Source organism: Taeniopygia guttata, chromosome 13 (assembly GCF_048771995.1).
Source record: "Taeniopygia guttata chromosome 13, bTaeGut7.mat, whole genome shotgun sequence".
NCBI classification, from domain to species: Eukaryota; Metazoa; Chordata; class Aves; order Passeriformes; family Estrildidae; genus Taeniopygia; species Taeniopygia guttata.
Window position 1 is genome coordinate 508,287 of NC_133038.1, and position 27,902 is coordinate 536,188.

General features: G+C 41.8%; 1 protein-coding gene across 1 annotated transcript; it reads left to right on the plus strand.

The window, feature by feature from the left end:
- Positions 1-712: 712 nt before the first annotated feature.
- On the plus strand, positions 713-27,548 carry P4HA2 (prolyl 4-hydroxylase subunit alpha 2). The gene is given in 16 exon segments (XM_072935211.1): positions 713-842; positions 2,099-2,201; positions 7,581-7,673; positions 9,350-9,446; positions 10,608-10,759; positions 12,217-12,354; positions 13,211-13,450; positions 15,107-15,303; positions 16,078-16,254; positions 19,737-19,807; positions 20,040-20,139; positions 21,075-21,128; positions 23,446-23,505; positions 25,715-25,783; positions 26,185-26,281; positions 27,053-27,548. Coding segments are annotated over 14 exon segments (1,605 nt in total). The 5' UTR covers positions 713-842; positions 2,099-2,201; positions 7,581-7,591; the 3' UTR covers positions 27,124-27,548.
- Positions 27,549-27,902: the final 354 nt, after the last annotated feature.

Consider the following 27,902-nt stretch of genomic DNA (forward strand, 5'->3'; position numbering starts at 1 on the left):
TTGTGATGGAGTGAATTTGGAAAGCAAGAGGTAGCCTGTACATGGTGTTTTGCATGGGCTGATTAGGTTCCTCGTTCTATTTAATATTGGAAAGATGTTATTTTTGGTAGAGGTTTTTTTGGCAATGATGATGGTCACTCAGAATTAGTGTGAATACTAGTTTCTGAAGGGGAAACACAGTAAATCAGACGTTCTGGTGAGCTGGGGAATGATTCTCTCTTTGTTTCAGCTCTACCCGTGCTTCGTGTCGGGTCCGTCCTCGCCCGAAGCGGTGCCGCGGTCCCGGGAGACCCAGCGGGGCTCCGGCTGCTGCTGCCCGCGGGAGCCCAGGCCAGGTGAGCCCATCACCTGCTCACACGGCCGTGTCACTGAGATTCTTTTCCTTCATTTCCATCGTTTTCCTTCTGCCCCGAGCCCGCCCCCCCCCGGGGCTCACCCGGGGCTGCTGCGCGCCGGCTCGGCGGCACCGTGAGCAGCGCCTGAGCTGCCGCGGGCCTGCAGGGAGCACGTCCAGAGCCAGGCGGGCCGCTCAGGGATGGAGCAGGGGCTGCAGGGGGGTTTGTGATCCCTCCGGATCCGCCTTCACCGCGGCACAGCCGCTGCGGGACCGCGGCACAGCCGCTGCGGGACCGCGGCACGGTCCGGGCCGTGCGGCCGCTGCGCCGCTACTCGCGGTATTACGGCGGGGGCGGGCCGGGGGCGTGGCTTCGGCGTGTGGGGGTGTGGCTCGAGGGGGCGGGGCCAGCGGGAGGTGGGGCTGGAAGGGCCGGGGCGCTTCTAGAACGGGCGGCGGGAGCGGCGGCCGGAGCGGGAGCGGGGTTGGGGCACGGCTGAGGGCACAGGTACGGCCGGAGCGGGAGCGGGGCTGGGGCGAGCGGGGCACGGCCGAGGGCACAGGTACGGCCGGAGCGGGAGCGGGGCTGGGGCGAGCGGGGCACGGCCGAGGGCACAGGTACGTCCGGAGCCCGCGCTGAGGGTGAGGGCACAGGTACGTCCGGAGCCCACCCTAGGCTGAGGGCACAGGTACAGCCGGAGCCGCGCTGAGGGGTCGGGACTGGGCTGAGGGCACAGGTGCGGCCGGCGCCGCGCTCCGGGCGGCAGCAGCCCGCTGTGCCCGCTGTGCCCGCTGTGCCCGCAGCCCGCTGTGCCCGCAGCCCCGGGCGGTAGCAGCCCGCTGTGCCCGCTGTGCCCGCAGCCCGCTGTGCCCGCTGTGCCCGCTGTGTCCGCAGCCCCGGGCGGCTCAGCCCTGGCACGCCGCGGTTCAATCCCGTCCGCCATCCTCGCTCCGCTGCTGGGGCTGGCGGTGCCCGCGGGCCGGGCTCTGGGGTTCGGCGGTACCGCAGAACATCACACGTCTTTGTAAGCTGTTAGAGGTGTCCTCGCAGACACAGTGAAGAGCTTGTTGCTGTTCTCCGCGTTGTTTGGGTTTGATAGGACTGGCGTTCCCGGGGAAATTCCTGCCAGCTGACTTTGCCAGCTGCCTTAACTGGCAGTGCGTGTTCCCTGCCTGCCATAGGCTCAGCACTGAGCAAGCGATGGCTTAAGCTTCATAAAGGTGTTCAAGCCCCACTTGTTCTGCTTACGTCTCATTTTATTTTACTCTGAGCTTTGTTTTCCAAAAAAAGCCTGTCCCTGCACAGTTGTGCAGCTGATCTGGGGACAAGCCAGGAGAGCTCAGGCAGCTGCGTGTGACCTGTGCGATGCTGCTACTGAAGCCTCGGTGGAAAAGGCTGTGCAAAGGCAGGGGAGAGCAGCTGGTGAAAACTGAAAGCACTGCCTCAGTGTTACCACAGCTCAGCTGGGGCACAGCAGCTTGGCATATCACAGGACAGCAAAACATGCCTTTGACTAGACAGGAGTAATTTTATTTCAGGAAGCAAAGAATGTCCTTGTAACCTGGAAGCAAGGAGGAGAGAGGATGTATAAATAAAGGCTATTTTTAGGACTGTCTGACTTCGTGATGTTTGGTGTTTCCAGCCAATAATCATCCCTCTTTCTCAGTACTAGTGTTCCCCTAGTCTAGGGGAATTTTGTTACAAAAATGTCTCCTAGTAGGAGACATTTTTGTAACAAAACCTCTTGCTATTTAATTTTGTAGGTGCTCTGTGAGGGTGGAGTGGAGCTGAAAGGTTGCTGCGATCATCTTTACCAGGGTAATACTTCATCTTTCTGGCATTAAAGACTTGGAAATAATCCCGCAGGTATGTTGTGACTATATATAGCAATCAATAACTGCCATTCACATTTCACAAGCAGAACGTTATGCTGCGTTGGTAAATTGGCCCTGCTGTGACACTAACTGACAACGTGGCTGCTTGCTAATGCCGTAATTTCTTGGGATTCAATTTTTTAATGTGACTAATCATACTTTGGGAAGCAGTGGAGGAATTACATACTTCTAAGAGACTAACAGCAGAGGGAGCAGGGTTTACCAGTTAGCATAAGAAATTTTTCACTGGAGGTTTAAGTCAGGAATCCAATCTGTTTATAATTTCCATGCTGTGTGCATTGGCAAGCTTCCAAAGAAGCAAACTGTAAACATAGATATTTTTCCTATGACTAGTTCTGATTTTTGTGCATGGTTTTCTATATGTCAGAGATACAAGAACGTGGAGTGTGAAAGGGGGCATGTTCTAGGGTGATGTTAGAATAGAATCAACCCCTGAGGTAATAACCTCTGAGATAATGCCTGATTTTAATTAAATTGAATTGAAAGAACAGAAGACCTTTTAATACAAAAAGAACCTCTCTTATTTCTGAACAGGAAGATACTTTTAATGCTTTTATATGAGCAAATGATAAGTTATTTCAAGTTAAGTCTGATGCTATACTAAAGTTATGGCCTTTGCAGAGTAAAATGCAGTCTAAATATTAATGCTAAAAAAATAAGCTGTAGTGGAAAAGGCCCAGAGTCTTTGTCTTTACCAACACTGTGAGATTTGACTCCAGGCTGCTTTATAAAGTCAGAACTTATAGAGTAAGAGTCAGGTGGATTTGCTGTGCCTTAGACTTGAATCAGTTTTGTTCTTTACAGGAGTGTTGAAGAAGCATTCTTTGTTATGGCTTAAAAAAATTACTGGGAGCTAATCAATGATTATGGCTTCTAAGGTGGTTGTAATTAATTCTATGTTAAAGGAGATGCCAGCAGTTTTGCGTGCTTGTGCTGTGTCCTTGTTAATGCTTGCAAATAAACAGCTTTTCCTCATTTTCTTTTGGCTTGCCTTGAGAAACACAAGGCAATCATATTGGTGTTCTTGCTAGGTAGTTATAATTTGTTTGAGATGCATATTAAAATGCTTTGTAAAGAAAGATGATGTTGGCTTAAGCTGCTTGAGCAGTAAAATCAATATGCTCTGGAGGAAGAGGCTGGGTTGAACACTGGTGCATTTGAGTTCATGTGGATAATTTCAGCTCTGAATTACTTGTTTCAAAGTCTTCAGCCAATGGTGTAGGTTTTCTTTCCTTAGAATTTAATAATTAAGTTTTATAGCTGCTGTCATGTTCTGGCTGAATCTGCTACAAGTGGATGGTTTTATGGCTACCTTTTTTGGTTGGTGTTGAGAGAGGCTCCTGCTTGGCATCATCTTGAAAATCTGTTTATAATTAACCCTGTCTTTTGGCTCTTAGTAAGTAAGCAGCCTTGCAGGTTTTTGGTTTATACCATTGCCCACTTAGATATCATTAACCTTATTTACAGCCATCAGAACTGATAGCTGCTTAATGCCTTCTTTTCAAGCTCCATTGTTTGTGGAGGGGAAAGGGATGAAGCCATCTGCAGCACCAGTTCAGTACTCCTTGGTGTCTGCAAGCAAGAAGATAGGGTGGAAAACAGTGGCATTTGGAGGAGCCCTGAACAGACCTGTCTCATCTAATAGTCCAACCTCAAATTGCAGTTTGAGGATGGACCAAACTTCAGAGCCTCAACTTTGTGTGGACCAAGAGCTCATCAAAGGCCTGAGGTGATCTTGAATTAGTGATTTGCTTGTTGGATTTCGCCATGATACTTAAATGTAGATACATATGGAAGCAGCTGCTTTCAGAGTTATTTCCCAGGTGTCTTTAACAGCACAGACAAGCCCAGGAGACAGGCTGTAACCCTTACTTGTGTCATCAGCTTGTATGTTGTATTCCAGTAGCTCAGAGAAATGGTATCTTAATCAGATGCTGACAGTATCTGGTTATAATACTTTACCTCACAAGTTTTATTCCTCTGCAGCAAATTCTGGGTCTGTAAGCATGGAATCAAACCAGAGAGCAGTACTCTGCCTTAATGACTTAGAAGAAACCATTGCTATATGCTCTGAAAAAATTTCCCCTATCTAGTCCTTGGAAAAAGAGGTGACTTTGCTTGGAGCAGTTAGATTGCACCCCAGTTCCCCACCTCCCCTAAAGAAGCCCCAAGCAGAGTGAGTGCTGTCACCTTTAATTGAGGAGTGGAAGGATGTTTGGTTTTTTTTTCTGGAGTTCATGTGATCAAAAAATGTTCACATATGAGTACAAGTAACACTTTGGTCTAATTCACCACAATAAAGGGTATGACTTGTATTCTTTATGTTGTACAGACTGGTCTTGTATTGGTTCCACTTAATTTAAGTTTCCTGCATGAGAAGTCTGTGCAAATCTGGAGCTGGATGAAGGACTTGCTTTTTTTGTCCCTGTTTTTAGTTAGGCTGTCAGGCAAGTGGAGTTCTCTTGTACTATGGTGAATAAAGGAGGCTGTAGCATATCAGTTTGATCAGAAGTTGAGTCCTAAAGGCACTGGATGTAATAGGTATTTCTTTCCTCGTCTGACCTGAAAAAATAGTCCTCCCCTTTGGCTAGGAGCTGGCCTGTGTTCCCTGTGACTGGATATGTAATTCAGAGTGAATGAGAAACTCAGAACCATGGTAGATGTGCAAGCAACTTCCCTTTAAGTCAGGTCTCTATTTTTATATCTTGTCGATTATGAGGTTTTCAGAAAGCTTCTTTAATAAAGAATTCAATCGAACCTGTGGAGAAAAATTCCATCCTTGTGTATTTTGTCTAGAGCTCTTTTCCTTCTGCCAGTGTTCTCTGAACCTGACAGCACTCTTTCCATAGGAGCAATGATTCACTGAGGTCTTAAACTGTAAAGAAGCAAAAAAACCCCAAAAAAACCCAAAACCCACCAAAAAAAAAAAAAAGCCAGAAATATAGGCAGTATTTGTGCTACAAAGGCTTGTTGTTTGGCATTTGTTTGAGTAAAACACACGGGCTTTACAAACATTTGTCTCCATTATTGAGGCATGAGCTGCTCGTGCACCTTCTGCCCCTCTTGCCCTCCTTTCAGCTGGAGTGGGGTGGGCACATGTACGTGTTGCTGTGCACACACGCTCCTGCCAGCCAAGACTGCGGTTATTCAGTCTCCTGTAATTCATTATTTGTGCTGGTTTTCCCACTAACAACTGTGAAAAGAATGTACAAACAATCTGCCAACCCTGCGGCCAGGTGTCCTGGTTGTTTGAGCAAGAGCTGCTTTCTCTTTTTACTGAGGTCTCTGTTTATTGACTCAAGTAAAACTGAGTAGGATGGCAAAGCTGTTGCAGATCTGCTATAAAGACAAGCTGGTAGCTGTAGTACTTCTTGGCAGATTTCCTCAGCCATGAGAGAACATGGTGAGGAGGTGCAGGAGAGTGTAGAGTTGTGTTGTTTTAACTGGAATATTCACTTGTAATTGTTCTCCCAGGCTTTATGTTGTGCATCCAAAAAACCACTCCATTAAATGATGGCAGACTATTCAGATGGACAGATGAGGCTTAATATATCCAAATTAATGTACTTCCCAAGTACACTTGACTTTCTGGGCGTTCTGCTACATCACTTACTGTGGCTTGTAATATTGGCAGACCTCTGCATGGCACTATTCACTCAGCTTTATTCATTTCTCAGATTACCCGTGTACTAGTTCTTAACTAATTTAAACAAGCAGTTTGGGAATATGTGGTTTGCAGGAGGGTGAGAAACAGAAGAGGGAAAGGAGAAGACTTTTTATGATACTGAGACATTTTCCTGCTTACTCATGCTTGCAAACTGTTGTGATAAATTATTCTGATTCCTTGTGTAGTCTTGTAAAGCAATCAAAAGAATAATTTAAAAATAATCATATTGCTATATGTGATAATACACAATAGAGGACAGAGCTATTACTAATATTTTTAGTGGTGGTGGTGGTGTCACTGATGATGTATTTGGACTTAGTTTCTTTGTGGCACTGGTGAGCCCAGCTGAGGGTGAGAGTTTCAGTTGTCCTGTGGGCTTCAAAGAAATACCAACTTTTTAATATTTTGCCTTGTGGATATTTAATCTTTTGGAGGCAGATGTGTGGAGCCCAAGGCAACAAGTTAGTTATTGCAGAGTTATCTTGATTCCCTTGTATTTACTGCATTGCTTGAAATTTAAGGACACTCCGTGTATTTTTTTCATTTTTCCCTTCCATTCCCCTTTCTCAGGTTGATTCCATTTTGCCCCCAAATAGACAAATTTTTACTTTACTTGGAGTTAATGGGCTGCACGTGGTAATTCTGAGCCACCAGTTTTCTCAGGTACATTGAGTAGGAAAAAGTAATAACTGCTTTCTGAGCTGAGGTGAAGAGTTGTCACCTCCCTTTTGACATTGGGCAAGGGTGTGCCAAGAGCTCCATGTTTGAGCAGCAGTGCTCCTACACGAGGCTGGCACTGGTGGCTGTTCCTGCTTGCTGGGCAGGCAGCTCTGGAGTGAGCTGTGGACTGATCCCAGTGCAGTGCTCCTCACTAATCCCCTGGAGAAGGTGTTGTGGTCATCAGGGCTCCCAGGAGGCTCTCCTGTATGCCCCTTGCATCCCTCGCTTCACTTGGCCCCATCTGCTCAGACTGGCTTTCCTCCCATACCCCTCAGGCTGTGCTTTTGGAAGTGGAACAATCTGCTTTCAACATCCATCTCTAGGGCTGGGTTTCTAAACTGGCACAGCCTTTAAATACAGAAGTTATAAGAGCTGTGCCCAGAGGCCAATATGCTGAGATAATGCATCTTGAATAAGCAGAGCTGGAAATTTCACTTCTAACTTTTCCAACCGTTGCTGCCACTTCTACACTACAAAATGTTCTATTTCTCTATTTGGCTTTGTCACTATTTGTGTTTCTAGACGGTTTTTAAATAACTTGAGTTTTATAGAATGCTATAAACCCATTTAATTTAGACTTTTATTATTATTATTGGAATATAATTTGTGTCTCATATTTTCCAGCTCTAGTTATGTCTGACATGGAAGGTACTGAACTGCTCTTGCAAGAGAGTTTGTTTTCACTGTCTCAGTGGACAATATATATATATTGTTTCCCTTACTTTTCTCATGTGGGCTTTCCAGTGACTTCCATGTAAATCCCAAAGAATATGCAAGATAGCATTTGATACTGGTAAGTAACAGCTCTTATGATTGAAGGAGAGTTTTTTCAAGCTTTACTAATGAAAATGCAGAGAGTCTAAATAATTTTCATGAGGTTAAAATGAATGAAGATTAATGCTTTGGCTTGTTTCTAACAAATAAGTTATTTTTATTTATCCTTTTCCTTTTAATTTTTTACAGGTATCTGGAAGATGAAACCCTGGCTGCAGTTGATGTTCTTCCCTTGTGTTTTCCTGATCTGGCACACAGAGGCAGAGTTCTTTACCTCTATAGGTGCGGAAAGAACCAGTGCATGATGTTGTGATGTGGTTATTGTGATTGCTAGAACTGTTAGTTATCATCTGAAGCATATGGTTTTCTTCATGTGGCCCTGGCCAACACTGTCTCTATTAGGAAAAGCTGCTCTTCTGCAGCAGCAGTGCAATTTGTTTGCAGTTGGTTGACTTGGAACACTGACCAGCATGATTCAAGTTTCTCTGGGGCCTCTGTCAGTAAAATAAGATGGGGTCTATGTTCTGTTAGGATTCATGCATCTGTTGTCACCTTGAACAGAGCATACCACCTTACGCTAAAAAGCTTAGTCCTGATTTTGAGTTGTGAAAATAATTTAAGTGGTAAATATGTGAAGTTTTTTTTTCCCCACAGCACCTGAAATCTCCTGTCTTCTCAAAAAGTTGAAGTTAGATGTCAGAAGGAAAAATCAGTAACTCCCTTACATTGTGTGGTTTGCTAGGCCTGAGTAAATCCTAAAGAATTTGCATTGTAATAAATCTGTAAAATAATTTTATTTTTATGACAATTTAGTTTCTGTGTTCTAATAGGATACAACCATGTATGATTGTAGTAGAGCTTCAAATAAGCACAAACTGAATTTTCTGCTGTTAATTGGTCTAACATTTTCCTGTTGAGCAGTTTGGGGACTTCCCCTCCATAAGGGCATTAGAGGCTGATTAACTGCCACTGGCTGTTCTCCAGAATGACCTTTGAGTCAGTGGAGCTGTTTGTGAGTGGCAAAGCTCAGAGCTCCTGGTGGGTTGTTCTGCACCACTGTGTGGAACTGCTCAGCCAGAGTCCTCCTGCCAAGTGCCTCACATGCCCTGTGGCTGGCTGAACACTATTTAACTACATGTGTATTATTTGTTTCTGATTTTTCTAACTTAAGTAGCATTTTATTCAAAGCTTCCATGAAGGATCATCTTCTCTTTACACTTACCTATTTCTGAATCTTTTCTAATTCTGAAAATAGCATATCCTGCTGCTTTCTATCTGCTTAATCATGCCTCATTCATAATTACTTCGGAATGCTGGAGCTGTGGTTGCATTTATGAATCTAATAATGTTCTTTCAGTTTGGGCTTTGAAAAGCCAAGTTTGTCATAGCAATTAGGACTGATATGTTAGCAATTTCCACTAATGCTAATCTGGAGAGTGTGTGTGTGAGTCTATGAACATTAGTCTGAAATTCCTCTCTGTGTAATGTTAGGCTGTTTCCATGGTTACCCATATTGTAAAGCTGTAACTTTAAATTATGCTAGTGATTACACTAGTAATTTGTTAGTGTGACCTAATCTGTGTCCATATGTAGAACAGATGCTTTGGCAACCTTTTGGATCTTTTGTTGTTTTTTCTCCTTAGCTGTATGAGTGTCAAACCTTTCTTTTAATTGTCTTGCTCGCACTTGTGATACTAAAAGTAATTCAGAGGCAGAGGAAGAGTCAGAGCAAAGCTACATGAACTGTTGAAGCTGGGACTTTAAAAGCCTCTTGAAGCCTTTGAATGCCAGACCTATGTGTCTAAAGCTTTTGTGGTTTACAGGCATTGAAGTGCATACTCTTAATTTGTCTGCTGTTATGGTTTTAATAGCCCTGGAGCATTTAAGGTTTGTCTTCTGTGCACTTGGGAATTGTTACTTTTTTAGGTCTGATAAATATTCGCTCCTACTCTTTTTAGGTCAAATGACAGACCTGATTTATGCAGAGAAGGACTTGGTACAGTCTTTACAGGAATATATCCGAGCAGAAGAGAAAAAGCTCTCTCAGATTAAAAGGTAGGGGAGCTTTGTGTAATGAAGGGTGATAAAATGGTTCATTTGAATTCAATCGCACCCCACCTTTGTCACCACTCTCATGCTAAATCTTGTTGGTATTTCCTCAGTAGAAAATCACAGGGAGAGGATAGGTACCAACTTGGTTTCATTTATTCCTATTAACCTACACGGGTCCCTGCTTCAGATCTCGCTTAGAATTTGCTCCTTTAGAAATGGTGCTCTGGTGGGATCTCCCTGCTTTGCCCTGTCCTTGTACCATCATGGGACTCCTGTAAAGAGGATACATCAGAGTCATATCAGGAGTCTTGTCATGAGAGCTGAATGCCTCTGTGTGCAGTGCTCTGTGCTGCCTGTTCCATGCCATTAGCCCTGCTTACCAGAGCCAAGTGTGCCAGTGGCATTTACCAAACCTCTGGGTTCCTTCCTGTGTTGGCGTTGCCCTCGGGGACAGTTCCTGCCTTGTTCTCGTCAGGTGCCAGCATGGCTGCAGTACATCTCTGTCCTGCTTCCTGGGATCACTCCAAAGGCTCTTGCTGACACTTTGTGTCACTAGGGAGAGGTTAATTCTCCTCTAGCCAAAAGCAATATATATTAGGGTGTGACAAGAGGATAGGCAATGTGACTTCCACGTTTGGAAGAGCCAAGTGCCTCTAGAAGGAGTTGTGCTTTCCGAACAACTTCTGAGGCTGTATGTGTCAATCTGACCTTCCTTTGGGAGTGTAGGATGTGAATAGGGCTATGGAGTAATGGAATGGTAGGAATTCTGGTCACATATACACAAACTGTTCTTTTCTTGAAAAGCTGCCCTTTGGAGGCAAAGCAATATCCTCTTCAAGTATTGGTTAAGAGAATATCTGTTCAATCTATGAATAAACTGGTATTTTTAAGGCTCATTACAACTGAGATGCATGCCTCTGAAGATAGGTTTAAAACACTAAGAAGGGAAATATTTTCCCTTTGAAAGACTATTGTAATTAAAAACCTCTATCCTTGTGAATGTGAAAGATTGAAAGCCAGTTTTGACAGTAAAAGCAGCAGTAATTTGATCTAGATGTGTAATTTGAGTGATTTAAGAAGGAAGATGTGCATTCATAAATGCCTGAGAACAATTTACGAATGCACATCTTCCTTCTTAAATCATGTGCACACTTCTCATTCCAGCTGGGCTGAGAAAATGGATATACTGACCAGCAAATCAGCCTCTGATCCAGAAGGATAACTGGCACACCCTGTAAATGCTTACAAGCTTGTGAAGCGTTTGAATACTGACTGGCTGGAATTGGAAAACCTGGTTCTTCAGGATACAACAAATGGTAAGGAGTTGCAGGGGACTGCTGTTGGGAGGCAGCCTTGTGTTCTGGAAAACCACAAGTTTGGCTGTGGTTTAAATATTATTGCCAAGTTTGTTTAAAAAGCAGCTAAGGACTTGCCTTGTGTGTACTGATTAGTCAAGTGAGTGAAACTTGCAGCTGAAACACATCTTAGTCAAGAATCAAACTGTTTTATTTGGGGGAAAAGGGAGAATGGGATATGCTTAAAGCTGTGCTGGTAACTGCTGAGTGTTATGTTCTCTTGTATATAAACTGCTTCGTCTGCTTTCCCAGTCTGTTGCTTCTCTTGATGATCACTGGTTTTTGACTATGTTGATCAGAGAATAAGATTAAGAATCCAAATGAGTCCCATATTGAACTGATGGGGATACTCATATCAGCCCCAGCATTAGCGTTGGCAGATGCTTTAGTTTTTCAGAACCAGAATAATATGATTGCTGTCTCTAAACCTATCCTTCTAAACCAAATGCTTCCAGTACTAATCCTTGGGTTTGCATCATTTTTTTCAAGTGTCTGCCTGAATTTGCTTGCATACCTTTTTTAAGTGGAGGTTTATTTTTACTAGATTCTTGGAAAGTGAGGAAGAGGTGGTTATGTTTTTCAGGCAGAACACCACATGGTTTCCCTTTCTACTCTGCATGTGTTAAAGTTTAGGTACCTGAAAGTTTTTTCCAGACAAGCCTTTTATTGCTTTTTGGAGTATTTATCCTAAATGGAAATAAAATACTCAAGTCTATTGAATATGTCTGTTACTAATTCTTTTTCTAAAGGCTTCTTTTTCCAGTTTGGCTTGCTGTGTGATTGGAAATGGTTGGGCTGTTTTCCTTCAGTTGATGGCTTCCTCTTCTGCCCAACCAACCTGCTGTGTAACCCTGATGTATTTATCTAGTGCATTTAATTTTATTTCTGAATATCACCTGGTTTACTTGTCAGGTTCAATTCTCTCACTGAGTAAGGCCCTGTGCTAGTGAGATGGTCCTGGATCAGGGTCTCTGTCTCTGGAACTCAGGCTTGAAAAGCTCTTGTGGCTTTAGAGGTTGGACTACCGAGCTGGAGATCATGGACCAGTACTACAATCTGAAATTAGCTGTCTTTATGGGTGTTGCAGGACTTTTGATAAAAGCTATTAAGTTTTCATGTCAGAAAGAGACATTACAGGACAATGAAGATCATTAGATTCACATTGTACATCAGTAATTTTGTGGCACAAGTAAATTGAATTTAGCTATTTTTTTCTTTAGTTTTTACTCATGAGCCATATTTCTGGAAAAGGGACAGAAAGTAATGTGTTTATAACTTTTGAGCCTTAATAAGAGGCTTTAAATCTGGGTTATTTGAAACTCAATTCTCAAGCCAGAGCAGATGTTTCCTCTTCTGTGTCAGTCTGTACTGATACTTATTCAAGCTCTGGAAGTAACATCTTTCCTTTTGCTGCAAAGGCTTTATTGCAAACCTTACAATCCAGCGTCAGTTTTTTCCAACTGAAGAAGATGAGACCGGAGCGGCGAAGGCTCTGATGCGCCTGCAGGACACCTATAAACTGGATCCTGAAACCCTCTCTCGAGGGAACTTGCCAGGTAAGTGCACCACGGTCTCCTCAGCTTTAACAGGAAGGAAGTGGTAACATCTTCAAACTCTCTCCAAAAGTCCTTTATAAAATGAGGATTACCTAGTTTTGCCACAGATGTTTCAGAAAATTTCAAGAGATACTGGGATGTTTGATTATTAGCTGAGTCCTGATGAATATTTGCTGCTTATGAGGCTCCTACCAAAACAGAAGTACAATGTGGTGACTACTAACATGGTATTTACAAACTGAATAGCCTTAACTGGGGTTAAGGGTAGATGAGCTGACACAATGTTTTTATTTGTTGTAAATATTACTAGCCATTAATAATTAAGTAAATTTTAAATTTATATGTGCATCTTCTGAGCTGGAGAAACTGGAAATCAGTGCAATTGTGCATAAGCAAGCTGATGTTGATTTAAAAAAAATGGGTGTCCAGTTTGTTTTAATCAACCTCAGCTTGCTTATGCACAATTACAGATTTATAGTAAAGAGAAACGAGCTGGCTGTGCATGTAGTCAGGCTTCTGTAATCATCTAAGTGTTAACCTGTAGCTTAGGTGAAATGTGCTACAGTGTTAGTCTGCTCTTTGTCCACAACAGAAAACACAATAGCTTACTACTGTAACTTTTGTTAACTTCTCTTTGTTCCCAAAGGAATGAATTAGAATAAAATTAAGGTAGTTTACTCCTTAGTTCTGATGGTGTTCACTTTAGTACTGAGCTTAAAATATTGTCAAAGCATCGTTTCTTAGAAACATTTTTGGATGATAAAAGTGTGTATTTACAGATACTTCTCAATGTGTCCCATGTATTTAAGGCAAAGGTGCTTGTGTGGATTGCTGAAAGCTATCTTTTTGTTTTTAGGAACAAAATACAAATCTTCCCTGACAGTTGGTGACTGCTTTGGCATGGGGAAGACAGCCTACAATGACGGGGACTATTATCACACGGTGCTCTGGATGGAGCAGGCATTAAAACAGCATGATGAGGGGGAGGATACAACAGTCAGCAAAGTAGAGATCCTAGATTATCTCAGCTATGCTGTTTTCCAGTTTGGGGATTTGCACAGAGCCATGGAGCTCACCAGGCGGCTGATATCCCTCGGTAAGAACAAAGACCATGTTACTTTAGCTGGGAAGTGCTGTCAGCAGCAGAGCTGAGAGCAGTTGTGGCCCATCCACATTGGTGAGCTGACTGGGAAGGATATCCTGACAGATCACTTATAATAAATGTGGGCCCTGGAATAAAGTCTATTTATACGTGAAGTATCTTTAACAAGCTGACTTATGGTCCATGCTGTTGTTACCCAAGGCCCCAATGTGTCTGACTGCACTCACTGCCTTTGTGCATCGCTGGAGTGTACTGAGATGCTGTGTTTGGCAGTGGTTAAAGCCTTGCTTGTCTCAAGTGGAGGTCAAGACTACCACAGACTAGGCAGTGCTGCACCTTCTGTAAAGTCCTACTGACTTTATGTATACCTCTTTATTCCTTGGTGCAGGTCCTCATGGATGCTGTAATACTTTGCCTGAGATCTTACAGTATTTATTTCTGAATATTCAGAACAAACTGAATTTCTTAAAACCTCCTTTTATTTCTGAACTGTTTTTAGTTTTCCCTTGAGTAAGCAAATAAGCTTCCTACCCAGCCTTGCCTACTTCCTGCAGTGGAAAGGTCTGTCCTCTTCATTTAGAGTTAACATATTACCTGTGTTAGGTATTTGATGGGGTTTTTAATGAGCTGTGTTGTTAGTTTAGATATTAGCAGCATCCTGTGTGGGTGAGACCTTCCTATTGAAAAATACTTACTAGTTTAATTTCTGCAGAACTAGAATTCTTAAATTAAAATTTACAAGAATATGAATATGCATTGAATCTAGCTGTAGGGGTTTAGCACTGATAGCAGAATGCAAATCCTTATCAGCAGCAAACAGTGGAACACAGTTGGCAGTCCCTTCTGAAAGCAGCAGCTTCCTCTGCTCTGGGCTCAACTTCCCTATCTGGCCACTATTACCCTGTGCTCTAATGATTGGTGACTGGAGTGAGCTTTTGGATTGGCTCCATGAGATAAACACAGTAAAGTTGGGAAGGTCAGAAGGGAAAGAATCTGTTGTAGGTAGTAGCATCCAGAAATGCCGATGAACAGCAAATTGTTCCTTCTTGGTTATCTGGGGTAAAGATCCGTTGATGATTATTGATTCTTACCAACATCATTAATAAATCACTAGTATATCCAAAGATGCTAGTGATCCAGGCTCCCTCCCATGTAACCCTGTTAGACATATGGATGGCTGCTGTAGGGGGGTTTAGAGCTTCCCAACCTGAGAGAAGTCTTTGGGACTGAAGGCTGTGGCTGGACTCCACCACAGTACTTGGTTAAAGTGTGCTTGTGCAGTGTGGGCGAGGAGCATGGTGGAAAAGAGGCTACCTTGTTCTCTGCTCATGAGCTCTGGTGATCTGCTCATCTTGCGCAGAAAAATTGAGAGAAAAGGAGGAATGTGAAGAACAAAAACTTCCGTTCTTTTTCTTGGAATACAAGTTTTATGATGGGTTCTTCCAGAAAGGATTCTTTTATATCCTGAGTGCAACTCTCCTTTGCGAAGACAGAAGCTTCCTAGTGTGGATTTTCAGTGCAGACTGAAGCCAATGCCTTTGTTTGCCTGGTAATGCTTTAGGAAGGGAAGAATTGTTGCTGTCTTGATACAGGGACTTGTTTCACTGAGAGTTCCTGAATTTGCAAAAATCTGTTTTTCTCCCAATGAAGATAGCACTCATGAGAGAGCAGGCAGTAATCTGCGGTACTTCGAGAAGCTGCTGGAGAAGGAGAAAGAAAATTCAATAAACAAGACTGTGACAACTACAGAAGCTGTGGTGCAAAGTGGAGTCTATGAGAGGCCTCTTGACTACTTGCCAGAGCGTGATATCTATGAGGCCCTTTGCCGAGGTGAAGGGGTGAAAATGGTAAGAGACAAGAATTTCCTGACTATGCTGCCTTTGCATAAGGGTGGTCAAGCTTGGTGGGACATGTTATGTTTTTCCTTCTCTGAAGCTCTTTTTTTAATGAAAATTTAAGTTTGGTTGTGTCCAGGCTGAGATTTGTACCTTATATCTTTGCTTCTCAATCTTTAGCTGCTACACACAAACAACTCTTAGCTGTACCTCTTAGGGGGTTGTTGAAAATTGATTCTCCTCAGTCTGTCTACTCAGCTATTTCAAAATCAGCTGTGCAGGCACGAAAGGATGCTTTTTCCCTTGAGAGCTGATTACACTTTACCACACTCAGGGAATCACATTATTCCTTCCCTTTTGCCTCTTAGACATGTTCTTCTGGAGGGACTATTTTGACCAAGTGATTTCCAGTACCTCTCAACAAACATGGCTTCAATTCTTAGTCCAGGGAAAAGAACCAATTTATTTCATCTTTATAGTCTTAATTATAAGAACCAGGCTTTTTTTGTACAGTTCACTGCTTGTTGTAGTTCTTAATCTGTAATCTATTATGATTTAATTCCCTTAAAGTTAGTGTTTTAGATGCTGCTCAGTGGTATTTGGAACAGGATATCTTGTTTTTAGTTGCAGTAAATTGCAGAATCACTCTTGTTCACCTCTTGTATCTTCTGGTCACCTGATGATTTTACAGTGTGTGTGTAATGAAGCTCATCTTCCTGTCTTGCCTGTTTGACATTCAAGCAAAGTGTTTGAGCAAAGAATGCTTTGTTTGGCATTTTGTTTCAGACACCTCGAAGACAAAAAAGGCTGTTTTGTAGGTACCATGATGGAAACAGAAACCCTCACCTGCTCATAGCTCCCTTTAAAGAGGAAGATGAATGGGATAGTCCTCATATTGTGCGATACTATGATGTCATGTCTGATGAAGAAATTGAGAAAATTAAACAACTAGCTAAGCCAAGGGTAAGTTTCCCTTTTTCCATCTCACTAATAACTGCTAATTCCATGCTTCAGTCTCTATTAGCAAGGACTAAGCAAAGGATTTGAAGATCTGGTTTCATACTACAGATGATACACTGCAGCTGTGAGCCTAAAGGGAATGATTTTGAAACTGCCTGGTGATGTAGGACCATAAAGCCCAGTCTCCCAAAGGTATTTATGCATTGTTGCACTTAGTTATGCAAAGTTCTCAGCAAATGGCTTAGAAAGCTTTAAGAAATTAGAAACTAGACTTCAGAAGATAAATGACTGACTTAAAATTATAGGCGTAGGTGTGCAATATGTCTTGAATCTGCCTTTGAACTGGAGCCAAACTTAAATGAAATTTTAAAATCCCACATCTCAAGAGAAGTGGAAAGAAAAAAATGTAAGTTGTGCTAGAATAATACCTAGGGTTTTGGGGTTTTTTTTGTTTGTGTATCCTGGAATCCACTGCTTCTGTTCTAAATCATAGATGTTTCTTTTTACTCATGGTATGAATTCTGGTGACTCTGCACACAGTAAAAAAAGCAGCTACCTCATGCAAAGCTAGTAATTAGCTGTTTTTTCTGGAGGTGGAATTTCCTGCCTGTCACCTTTCTGGCAAAAAGTAGTATGGCAGTGTGATAGTAGTAGACGCCCCCTTAGTTTTACTGTCATGTCTGAGCAGCATGTAGAACTGAACAAATCTTTGCTTATAGAGGAATGGTTCATTTTAGCACTCTTCAGGCTATCACTATGAAATATGGTACTAAAATTCCAGTGAAGACTTACAGAAGAGTAAGTATTTCTAAATGTAAGCATAAATAGTTAGAAACAGATTGAGAAACTGATGCTTCCCAAGATCACTAAGAATTTGGGATGTTTGTGAAGCTGGTCTTCTATGACTACCAGCCAGCTAGGGAAGTGTTGGCTGAACACTCCTGTCTCAGTGAGGAATCTCACCTCCTTAAATGGAGAATTTTTCCTATTACATCATAGTAGAAAACTTCAAGAGCTTCAGATAAAATGGAAGTATTCACATAGAGCATATCACTTAATCTGTTTTATCAAGTAAAGCACTGTCTAAAGACAGCTTTTTTTTGGTTCTTCCTTTTTATTCAAAGTTTTATGGAAAGTCTTAATGCCTGATCTCTGAATTTTGCATATATTACTAATGTTAGAGGAATTCTTCATGTAATCTATTTAGTGTAGAACGGCAGTCAGTCCCTAGAAGAGTAGGTAAATATTATAGCCTTAAGATTCAGATGAAAATTGTCAATTTTAAAAAAGCAATAACTCATTTTCTTATGAGTTGTTTTTTCTGAACCTATGTATAGCTTGGATGCAGGGAAAACTTCAGATTCTGCAGTACTACTGAAAGAATGGAAAATGCAAGTACTATGGTGAGATGGTCCATAATAAATACAGCTTAATTTTAGCCTGGAAATTTTAGTTAGGAATCATAGAAGCTTTCAGACAGAGCTGTGAAGTGTTATTTTATTTTAGACTTAGAAAGGTGACCACTTTGTTTATTCTAAAATGCATTTGCAAGAACTTTTTACTTTTGAGTCCAAGCACTTCAACATTATCTGCAGTTTTCACTTGCCAATACTTTTTGTAGAGAAAGAACATCTGTATGTGATTGGGAGTAGCTGCAGTTGAGTTGCTTTTTATGCTTGTTTTGCAAAATGCAATCACTGTTATTCCACTTCCAAAAAGTAGATCCAGCTTTTCAGGCAATCCATCAGGACTGGCTGGGGAGGGTCAAGGAAATTCTTAGCTCTATTGTTGTGGATAGCATTGAGAGAGGTCCTTCATCATAGTATGAGAACCATATTCCCAAAATTCTTAAAGTTACCTGCAAGTCTGAACAAGCAAGAATATGGCATGAAGTAGGAAGGCAGGAATATATGAGCTCATGCTACAGGGCTTCAGCAGTGCAGAATTTCAGAAGGAAATAACAATGGAGAGCTTGCTGGACTAAACAGACTCTGAAACAGTCAGTGAAACTTCTGACTAATGAAGAGTGTTATGATTTTTGAAAGCAAATGCCTCTTGCAAAGCTGATTTCTCCACCCTGAGAGAGGAAGCCTCACATTTATCAATTGCTAATACCAACTGAGATGTGGATTGTGTCTTAAATGAAGAAACCTGCCTATCAGAGCAGATAGGAAATAATATCAAAGCAGTCAGGCTTATTTGAGTTCTCATTTATTTAAATCATATGCTAGGTGCAGAAATCAAGCAAGCATACACAAGCTTGAAAATGGCAGCAGAATGCAAAGTCCGGGAAGCAAAATATATCTCCCCAAAGCTACGCTTCACTGTACCAGTGAAGAACAACATTCAGTCAGCCTGGCTCTTCTGTTGTAATTTATACAGGCGAAATCTGGAACAAAATAACAGTGAGTCAGAATTACAGCAACAGCTGTGCCAAGAACTCTTGTGTAGGGACAAGACAGCTGACATGGAGTGTAAAGCTGGCTGGAGACTTATTTGAGGAAAAATGAAGGAAATAATGACTGCATTCTCTGAAGAAGATGCAAATAAAAAGGCCTTCTATGACCTATAATTAAGTGGAAGAAAAGAGGTATGATTTAGAGTGTGTGTGGTTGGCAGGAGTTAAATTTAAATGTGGTCTGAGTTTACAGTCAAAGGAAAGAGTGTCCCAGTTCTTGTTCTCAGCTGCAAGAATGAAACCAAAGTGAGCTGGTGTACTGTTGGCAGTCATCTGTGACTCTGACACCACAGCAAACTTTATCAGTTTTGCCAAGTTCCATTTTTTTTCCCTGCAGATCTGGTCAAATGGCCTAAATGTGATGATACTCACTGTTTAAATGCGTAGGTGTGCTGTGCTTCTGCAGAGTTACCTCCATCATGTAATAGTGTCTCAGAACTAGATGTTCCAGGCATCTTTCAGCTGGAAAACTTGAGCATGGAAATGTTGAGACTTTGGGGAGTTTTCTACTACTGGAGATTTGCTTATCCCATAATTTGTAACTCGTTCTGTAAAAGTTTTCACTTGTTATTTTACATCTGAGAATGAGGTTGGGTTTCTAGTGCTCATGAGGAGCAGGCTGATTAAATTCACGGACTATCCAATTCTCTTTGCCAGGAACCTGGACTTGGTATGTTGTTAACTTTTGTTGTTGTTCCCTCTTGCTAATATTGACTTCAGCTGTTTAAAAAAAAAGTGCCTTCAAAACATGTTCAGCAAGCAACTCATGGATTTAATCAATATCATGGCTTGTGCAGTCCATCAGACTCTTTTTTCCAGGACCAAATGCAGGTGTGGGATTGTAGTTGTGTTTCTGCATGTATTTTAGCATGAAATCAGGTCATATTCTAGGTTGAAGAATATGGTTCTAGGCTCATCGAGTGAGGTATTGAGTTGGACAAATCAGGTGTTGCTTTTGGTAAGATGTGAGAAATTTTCTATTCTGTAGCTGATGTGTTTCTTCCCTCTTGGGATTTTTTTGGCACAGCTGGCACGAGCCACAGTACGTGATCCCAAAACTGGTGTCCTTACAGTGGCTAGCTACAGGGTATCCAAGAGGTAAGCAGAAAGAAGGCTGAGCTTTAAGGGGTTTTGTGCTTAACTGCTGTTGTTTGCTACCTACTATGTCTGAAAACTTGAACTGCTTTGCATGTAACCAAAGGTTCCCCAACAAATGCAGGGAAAATGGCTCTTTTAGCCATCTGACAAAGGGCAGAAGAATCCTTCTGCCTTGAAAAATGTGATGTGGTGATTGGTACTGTAAAATAATGTGTTGCTATCCTTCCCTTAGCTCTTGGTTGGAGGAAGATGATGATCCTGTTGTGGCCAAGGTGAATCAGCGAATGCAGCACATCACAGGGTTAACAGTGAAAACAGCTGAGCTCTTGCAGGTTGGTGCACTGGCTTCATCCTGGTGGAATTAGCTGCTGGTTAGGGTGGTCTGGTGCAGACAGATGTTCTCCCTGTGTGTGCCAGGCAGAGAAGGGTGGAGATACCAAAGCAGTGTAAGATAACTTCTTGCAGGAATCTGAGATTTACCAGTTTGTTCTGAGGGAAATGCCTGCTACTTATTTTTCAAGTCTGCAAAAGCTTATTCTCTGTCCTAGTTCAATGTTTCTAAGACCCAAGTATCTTTTGCTATAGTCTCATATTAATTCTGATCTTTGGATGACTGTTGGGGGAAAAAAGTGCCTGTAGTACAGCACTGCCAGAATAGCTGTATGTTAGTCCATTCACTGTTTCTCTTCCTCCATGCTCCTTGAATTCCTGTTTCAGAGCTTGATTGAAATACTCTCGATTACAGACTATCCATAGAAACCAGGTAATTGTGTAGTGAGACACATTAAGTACAGCCTCGGAGTAACTTAAGCATGTTACGTGATTATAAAGTAAGTAAAGAGGTGCTTTTAAGTTAATTTTCTGTGAAACTGGAGAGGCATTTGTATGTAACAGATCATACATGAGTGGCACAGAGTCCAGTTCTGTCCCCTAGGCTGAACTCACAGGGGGTTGCACACTTTCATCTGCCTTTCCTTTAGAGGAAGGAGGCAAGAATATGGTGAAACTATTGCTGCTGAATGTTAAACAGGCTGTTGTAATGATAAGTACAAACCCTCAAACTACAAAAGGGAAAAAGCACTCAAGTTGTTTCTCATCTGTGTACCTCAGTTCCGGCAATCTAAAAATAAGTGTACTATAGATAATCATCTTGCCACAAAGTGCTGTTTCTCAGAGCATGCTTTGGATTTCTGAGAGCAAGTGCTATTCTGCAGCAGTCAGTTGCAGTTTAATACATATTTATGTGCTTCCTTCTTCCATGCTGTAGGTTGCCAACTATGGAATGGGAGGGCAGTACGAGCCACACTTTGATTTTTCTAGGGTAAGATCACACTTACAATTATTTCTAAGTGGGGTGGGGTGGAGGGAACAGTTTGATCTGAGAGAACTTCTGAAGGTGTTTTCTAGTAGAGCATTTAGTATGTAGCCCTGTTGCATGGATGGATTGTGAATTCTGAAAAGCCTTTGCACTGCCTTCTCTGATGTGGAAAGTTCAAGAGAATAGTGAACAAATCTCCCTGCTTACTTTGGGACCTTGATTCCTTACACAGTAGAGAGACATTAAAAGAGTCATGCAGCACTTGAATGTGCTCTTTGCATTGTTTTATTTGTAAACTGAGATCTGCTAGCCCTGGGTTATGAGTCTGCCTTGTTCCATTAGGCTTGTGAGTTCAGTGATGTTGTCCAAACCTTCTTTGCTGGGTGCCTTTAAAGCATTTTACAGGAGCTGACTGAGGAGGAGATACCCTTCCTCCTTCCTCCTGAAAAGTAAGCATTATGGAAATCCTTGTGGGTTGTACAGCCCTTCTGGCAGACCCCTGAGAGTGGCTGAAAAAGAGTTCCCTGGGTTGGTTTTGAGGGCAGTGCTCCAGCACAGGTTGGATGTACAGGTGGTAGTGCTGGGTCTTCATGAGGCACTAGAGGGCTCTGCCTGGCAAAGAACAGCTCTGGTTTGCTGTGGGAGAAAATAAAAGCAGATTCTTAATAATGACCTTCAACAAGTTCATGGATGTGCTAAGCATACAGAAGAGCTGTGGTAACTGGTAACTTCAAATATAAAATCCATGTGATACCTTGTTTTCTGTGGTATTTCAGTGGGATCTGGCGTAATTCAGATTGTCCCAATGGTTTTACCTGGTAGGAGGGATTGCTGCAGCCAGAGTATACAACCCAATAATTGAGTGCAGAATTGAAGCCTTCCAACTTAGCACTGTTTAAAAAAATAAAAAGATTCCAAGTCTTAACACTATGGAAGCTTGTATTCATTAGCTTTGGCCCAGTCTGCAAATTTTCCTTTTAACTTCCAAGTCTGCTTAGTTTCCTGAGTTGAGTAAATGTTCTTAAATTCTCTTCAAAGCCTTTGAACTTAAGGACCTCAGGCATCAAATTGGCCACTGTGGACTTTACTTTTGGATTAGGAGCTGGAGCAGAGCTCCACTTGGAACATAACCCTGGCTGCATTTGTCAGCTGAGGCAAGGCAGTTTCAGAGGTTGCCACAGTTTTGGTCTGGTCCTGCAGGCTCTCTGTGGATCGGTGTTGAAATACAGGTGCTGCTGTGTCTCCCCAGCTTCTGATCAGCCTTGAAGCTTTTTATTCCCTTGCAGTTCTCAAATAGAGGTATTTCAGGAGCTGCCTATTACAAATTGGAGATTTTATTTTTGCTGTTGAAGTTCAGAAATTCATAGTTGGACCTGGGCTTCACAGCAGTGGCAGTAATAATGGAATTTTCTGTATCTGTGTTATTATGTTGGCTTTTTTTGGATTGGATTTGCATATGCAAGTGCTGGGGTTTTTATGAACACATTTCAGGAAAGACCACTTGTTTATTAAAACATGCTTCAAGCAGATTGAACCACAACATCTTAGACATGGTCACTGTGGTTTTCCCTGCTGTTTGTCTTTTTCAATACTGATTTATTATTTTCTTTAAATCTTGAACATTACTGCTTTTGTGTGTAAAAAATGCAGCTTGATGTCTCCTGACTGGAATGACTTCCCATTAGCAATGTAAATAAATTTGATTTCATTTTTTTGAAGGTAATACACTGGTATTCTAGATATTCTTTTACTTCTACACTGGCACCAGTGTGATCTTCAACAAATGAAAGTCAACGTTTTTTACAGACTAAAGACAATTTGATCTTTTTGATGTGGTCTTTAGTCCTAGACAGGCAACCACCTGAAACTATAGCTTTATCTGCTGTCAAAACATGCATTTGCTCCTCTCATGACAATATTTCTTTGAGTTGCTACATTTACAAGAATCTGTTATCTAAAGCCCACTGAAGATTAATTTTTTGTATTCATGTCAGTTGTTGACTTTGGATCAATGCCCAGAACAATAATGGCCTGTTGTTGACCTTACTTGGATAACATCTGTGCCACAGGCCCTGAAAACATCGCTTCTCTTCTCCCTTCAGATTTGTTCAGTGCAACTTCTCCTTGTTGCATCCAAGTGCTTTGTGCATGCAGCTGTTCACCCTGCTGCAACTTGTGATGGCTTTAATGTTGCCCTGTCATTTGTCCTCTTTCTATTCCAACTCTTTAAATTGGGCTTGAGGATCTCTGCGGAGCTGCACGTACGTAGCTCTGGTGAGAGCCTGTTTGGAACCTGGGTTAAAGTTGTTGTCTGTTGCAGCGACCCTTTGACAGCACACTCAAATCGGAAGGAAATAGGCTAGCGACGTTTCTTAACTATGTAAGTACCTCTGTCTGTCTGGGAGCTTGAAATTTGCAGTTATTCTCATTTAATTTTATAGAAAGATGAGCCAGATGCTTTCAAGCGGTTAGGGACTGGAAATCGTGTGGCCACTTTTTTAAACTATGTAAGTATGATGATCCTTTATGCATTGAGTGTAACTTTAGCAGCATCTTTTTACAGCCTGTGCAGTTGGTTATTTGTAGAGATTTCCTGGCATCTGGCAGTAGCAATTTCATTATTTCTGCAAGCATCAGGTGCTGTCCCATCTGAATTGATAGAATTTTGGTGGTATTTAATGTCAGAGCAGAAAATTTGAATATAGGACCCCTCTTCTCCTTGTGGTCACTCTGTGGAATCTTTTACTTAATTAGATTCCGTGGAGGAAAGGAGACTTTGGCTTATTTCTCAGAGGTAAATACGTGGGGCACTCATGTGGTATGCTTTTGGAGAACTTGACTATCAACCACTTAATGTGAGACACATATTTTTCCACCACTGACAGCACGTGATGTTGTGGTCTGTGATCCTCTTCCTCAGCTGTGTGGCAAAGCCAGAGTTGCTCAGTTGCTCAGCACTGCTGCCACTTCAACAAATGAAGGCAGGCAGAGCTGATAAAATTGGTGCAACTAGGTTACAAGTGCAGATTTGAAAGATTCATTAGTTGCATGCATTATACAGCCCACAGACCATGTACACTGGAATCCTAAACATAGCTGCCACTGGGAATAATGGCCTTGTTTTCACAATAGTCTTCTGACACTATCAACCTGTACCAACTCTATCTTCTCTGTTGAAGATTTTAGTGATATAGCTTAAATATTTTATCACAGAATTTTAAATTTGTTGGCAGACATCATATTTTGAGAGTGAAATGCAGCTCAAAACAGAAACAGAAGCACTTATAACTTGGGGAGGGATATAATCTTCAAAACAATAATTGGAGTAAGATGGGTAGCTGTGAAATATTCTGCTGCAAAAAAAAATCTTAACTTTAAATTGAGTCAGTCTTTATTTTGTTTGCTTCTCAGAATTTTGGATGAGCTTTGATTTAGAAGGAACAAGACACATCTTCTCTGCCAGTTGTACATGGTCAAAGGCACTCTGCCCTTGTTTGTCTATGTAGAATGCATAATGCATCATACATATACCACCAGCCTTGCTAAAAAGAGTAGTTGTGTGGCTAAGACACGTGTGTTAACTTGCAAGGCTGCATGTACACCCTTTATAGTTGGAAGGGGCAAAAACCTGTGCACCTGTGGCATCTGATGCCCTTTTATTTTATTAACAGAGTGGTAATAACATCTGCTTTAAACAGAAATCCAAGTTACAATGGGGATTATGGGGACCTGGAGAGTGTATTAATATTAGTTTTTAAATTTGGTGAGAGTTGGATCTTGCTAATCTGTTTCTTTTAATTAGAATCTGACCCAAAGCTTACTGAATTCAGTGGCAAGGTGTTCTGTTTTTAATGGGAGTTTTTCTAGAAACTTTGTTGGGGTTTGAGTCAAGTCTAGAATTTACAATAAATCCATTGTTACTGATGAATACAATAGGGTTAAATTCATTCCGGTGTAGTCGGGTAGCGCATAAAGATACATGGTTTTGTTTAGAGTCACATAGCTATAGCTGTTGAAGCTTGAGCTGCCTAAAGCACTTGAAATTGCATAAGAATGTTGGTGAATAGCGCAGAAACAGTGCAGAAAGAGAGGCTTTCTAATAGTTTGTGTAGTTTTTGAAGTGGTTGACCAAGATGTGTAAACTAAGTTATGAAAATGAGTTCCAAAGGCATGGTTTCAATTTACGAGGAAATATGTGGTTCAACAGACACTTGTTTTCCTAATTGGATCATAAAGTGGAAGGAAATTCTTGAAACCAGCTTACTCTGAAGTCCTCTCTCCTCCTAGAGTAATTAGCTTATTAACATTGCAGGTACACAATTTCTAGTGACTATTTGAAGTAGAGGATACATAATCTAGGAAATACATATCTAGAGATATATAATCTGGACAAAAGCCTTTAGCTGAAATGAGATGCTTCAACAGTAGGTACTGATTCTTCTGCAGTATGTGCTGGTTGAAGTGTACCCACCTCATCAGTGCTGTCTGTAGAGATGCAAGTGGGAATATCAGGCCTTGGGACACTTATGGCTTGTGGGATTGTATAAAAAACCTTGTAAATGTACAGTTTGTGGACTTTGTTTTCCCAGATGAGTGATGTAGAAGCTGGAGGAGCTACAGTTTTCCCAGATTTTGGGGCAGCAATATGGCCCAAGAAGGTAAAGTCTATTTATGTGTTTAGTTTTATTCCTTCTCTCTCCACTGTCTCTCCCTCAGCACAGTCCCTGTGAAAGTCAGCTGATGTGACAAGTGCAGTTCATTGCAGTTGTAGTGATCTTGCAGCGTAAAGGGCGTCTCCCTTTGTTGGTAATGTGTGAACAGTTTCTCTGTACAGCTGTTTTTAACAAAGTAAACTTGTGTTCAGTAGAATTCCTCTGTGCTCTGAATGAACATGGCTGTGCTATACCAGGACTAAGAGTTTTTCATGTGCTGTTGATGGTGATCTGTTAAAGTGCTTCCAGCTGCCTGCAGCTGAATCCATAGGCATCCCCCTCCCCTTACTTTAACCTGGTTATCTTGACTGGGATCTGACTAACCCAGATCTGATTTCACTTTTCAGGGAACAGCAGTGTTTTGGTACAATCTCTTCAGAAGTGGTGAGGGGGATTATAGAACAAGACATGCAGCGTGTCCAGTACTAGTAGGGTGTAAATGGGGTAAGTAATACTTCTTTGGAAACATTCTGAAGGAAGGCTCGTGTATCTAAATCTAGGGACGTAGTGAGTTCTTACGAAAGCATTAACGTTAACATTAACGTTAACTCCAGTAATTGAAGGAACACCCAGGTAATTATTATGTGGGTGTTCCTTCAACTACTGGAGTCATTTTGTCCTAATGAAATTTCCTGCTATTGATCTCATGAAATATTAAGCAGTTGCATTGTACAGCTGTAGCTTTTCTAGTGAGTTTCTGTGTCAATGGCAGCATAAAGTATGAAACTCTCATGGGGTTTGTGTAATGTATCAGTGTCAGAATGACTTGAATTATCACTTGGCTAGAATCAGGTCATTATCTGCCCATAATTTGAGCTGCAAAAGGATGAGAGCTCCTTATAATGTAAACGCGAGTGTCTGGGCATTAGGAATTTCTGCTTCCTGCAGAAAGCTTATCAAGCTTCATATCATCTATTCCCATACCTGTATCCCCTGGCCTCCAAGGTGTGCCCCTGGAGTGCCAGAGCATGCTGCCTGTCAGTGATACAAGCCCCTGAATACACTGCTCTGTTAGTGTTAGCTCCAGAATTGTGCATTGAGGAAGATCCTTTCTTCCCCAGCCTTTTGCATCTCTCTGTGTTTTCCCTTGGGTGAGTAGAGAAGTATAAGTATGGATCCCCAGGCAGAGATTTTACCTAAAGTATCCATCTAGGTTGTGATGATACCCACACTGGGCACATGGTGATAACTAATTCCAGTTCCCTGTTTCCACAGTTTCAAACAAATGGTTTCATGAAAGAGGAAATGAATTCTTAAGGCCTTGTGGGAGAACAGAGGTTGACTGAATTCCGCTGTGCTGCAGACCTTTGTTTCTGTCTCCTTTTCTACTGTTTGTTCCAGTTCATTTCTAAGAAATGATCCATCTTTTTCTCCAAGAGTCCTGGCACTTTACTACAAAAGAATAATAAAATGTAACACCTGTGAAAGAAAGTAAATGGCATTGTACACATTCATGTGTTTTGGTTGCAGTTATTTCCACATTTTCCCTGCCTTCCTCCCTACAGTCTCCTTCTGTAGGTAGTGGTGCAAACAGTGCTGTGAGCAATTCTGTTTGGGTGCTTGTTCTTGTGCCTTTTGTACCTCAGATTTAGATGTTAAATATTTCTTTGAACCAAAGTTTTTTTTAAAAAAAGTTTTGTGTACATGTTGATTTTATTGTATTTCTATGGATCACAAGTTTTAAAGCAAAAATAAATGTTCTTTCCATAAAGTGATTCTCTATTTGGAGTCCTTGATTGGTGCATCAGTGTTTGGTTTTAGGGAACAAGGTGCCTTTACTTTTTCCTCTGAAGGCCTGTTGCCTTGTTGCCCTTTGCCTGTAGAAAATACACCATGATTTTGGACAGTGTTCTGTCTCAGCACCTATGGAAATCAGTAGGATGTTTTGCAGGCAAGTCTTAATGTACTTCTCTAGACTGGAGAGAGTTTTGTCATGCCCTTCAGGCAGGCTGGGAATAATCCTTCCCTGTGATTCTCCTCTGCTCTGCTAACATGTGAGTGTTGGCCCTAAGCCAGCACATGGAGGACTGGAACAAAGTTCCATTTCTGAATTATTTACAAAGAA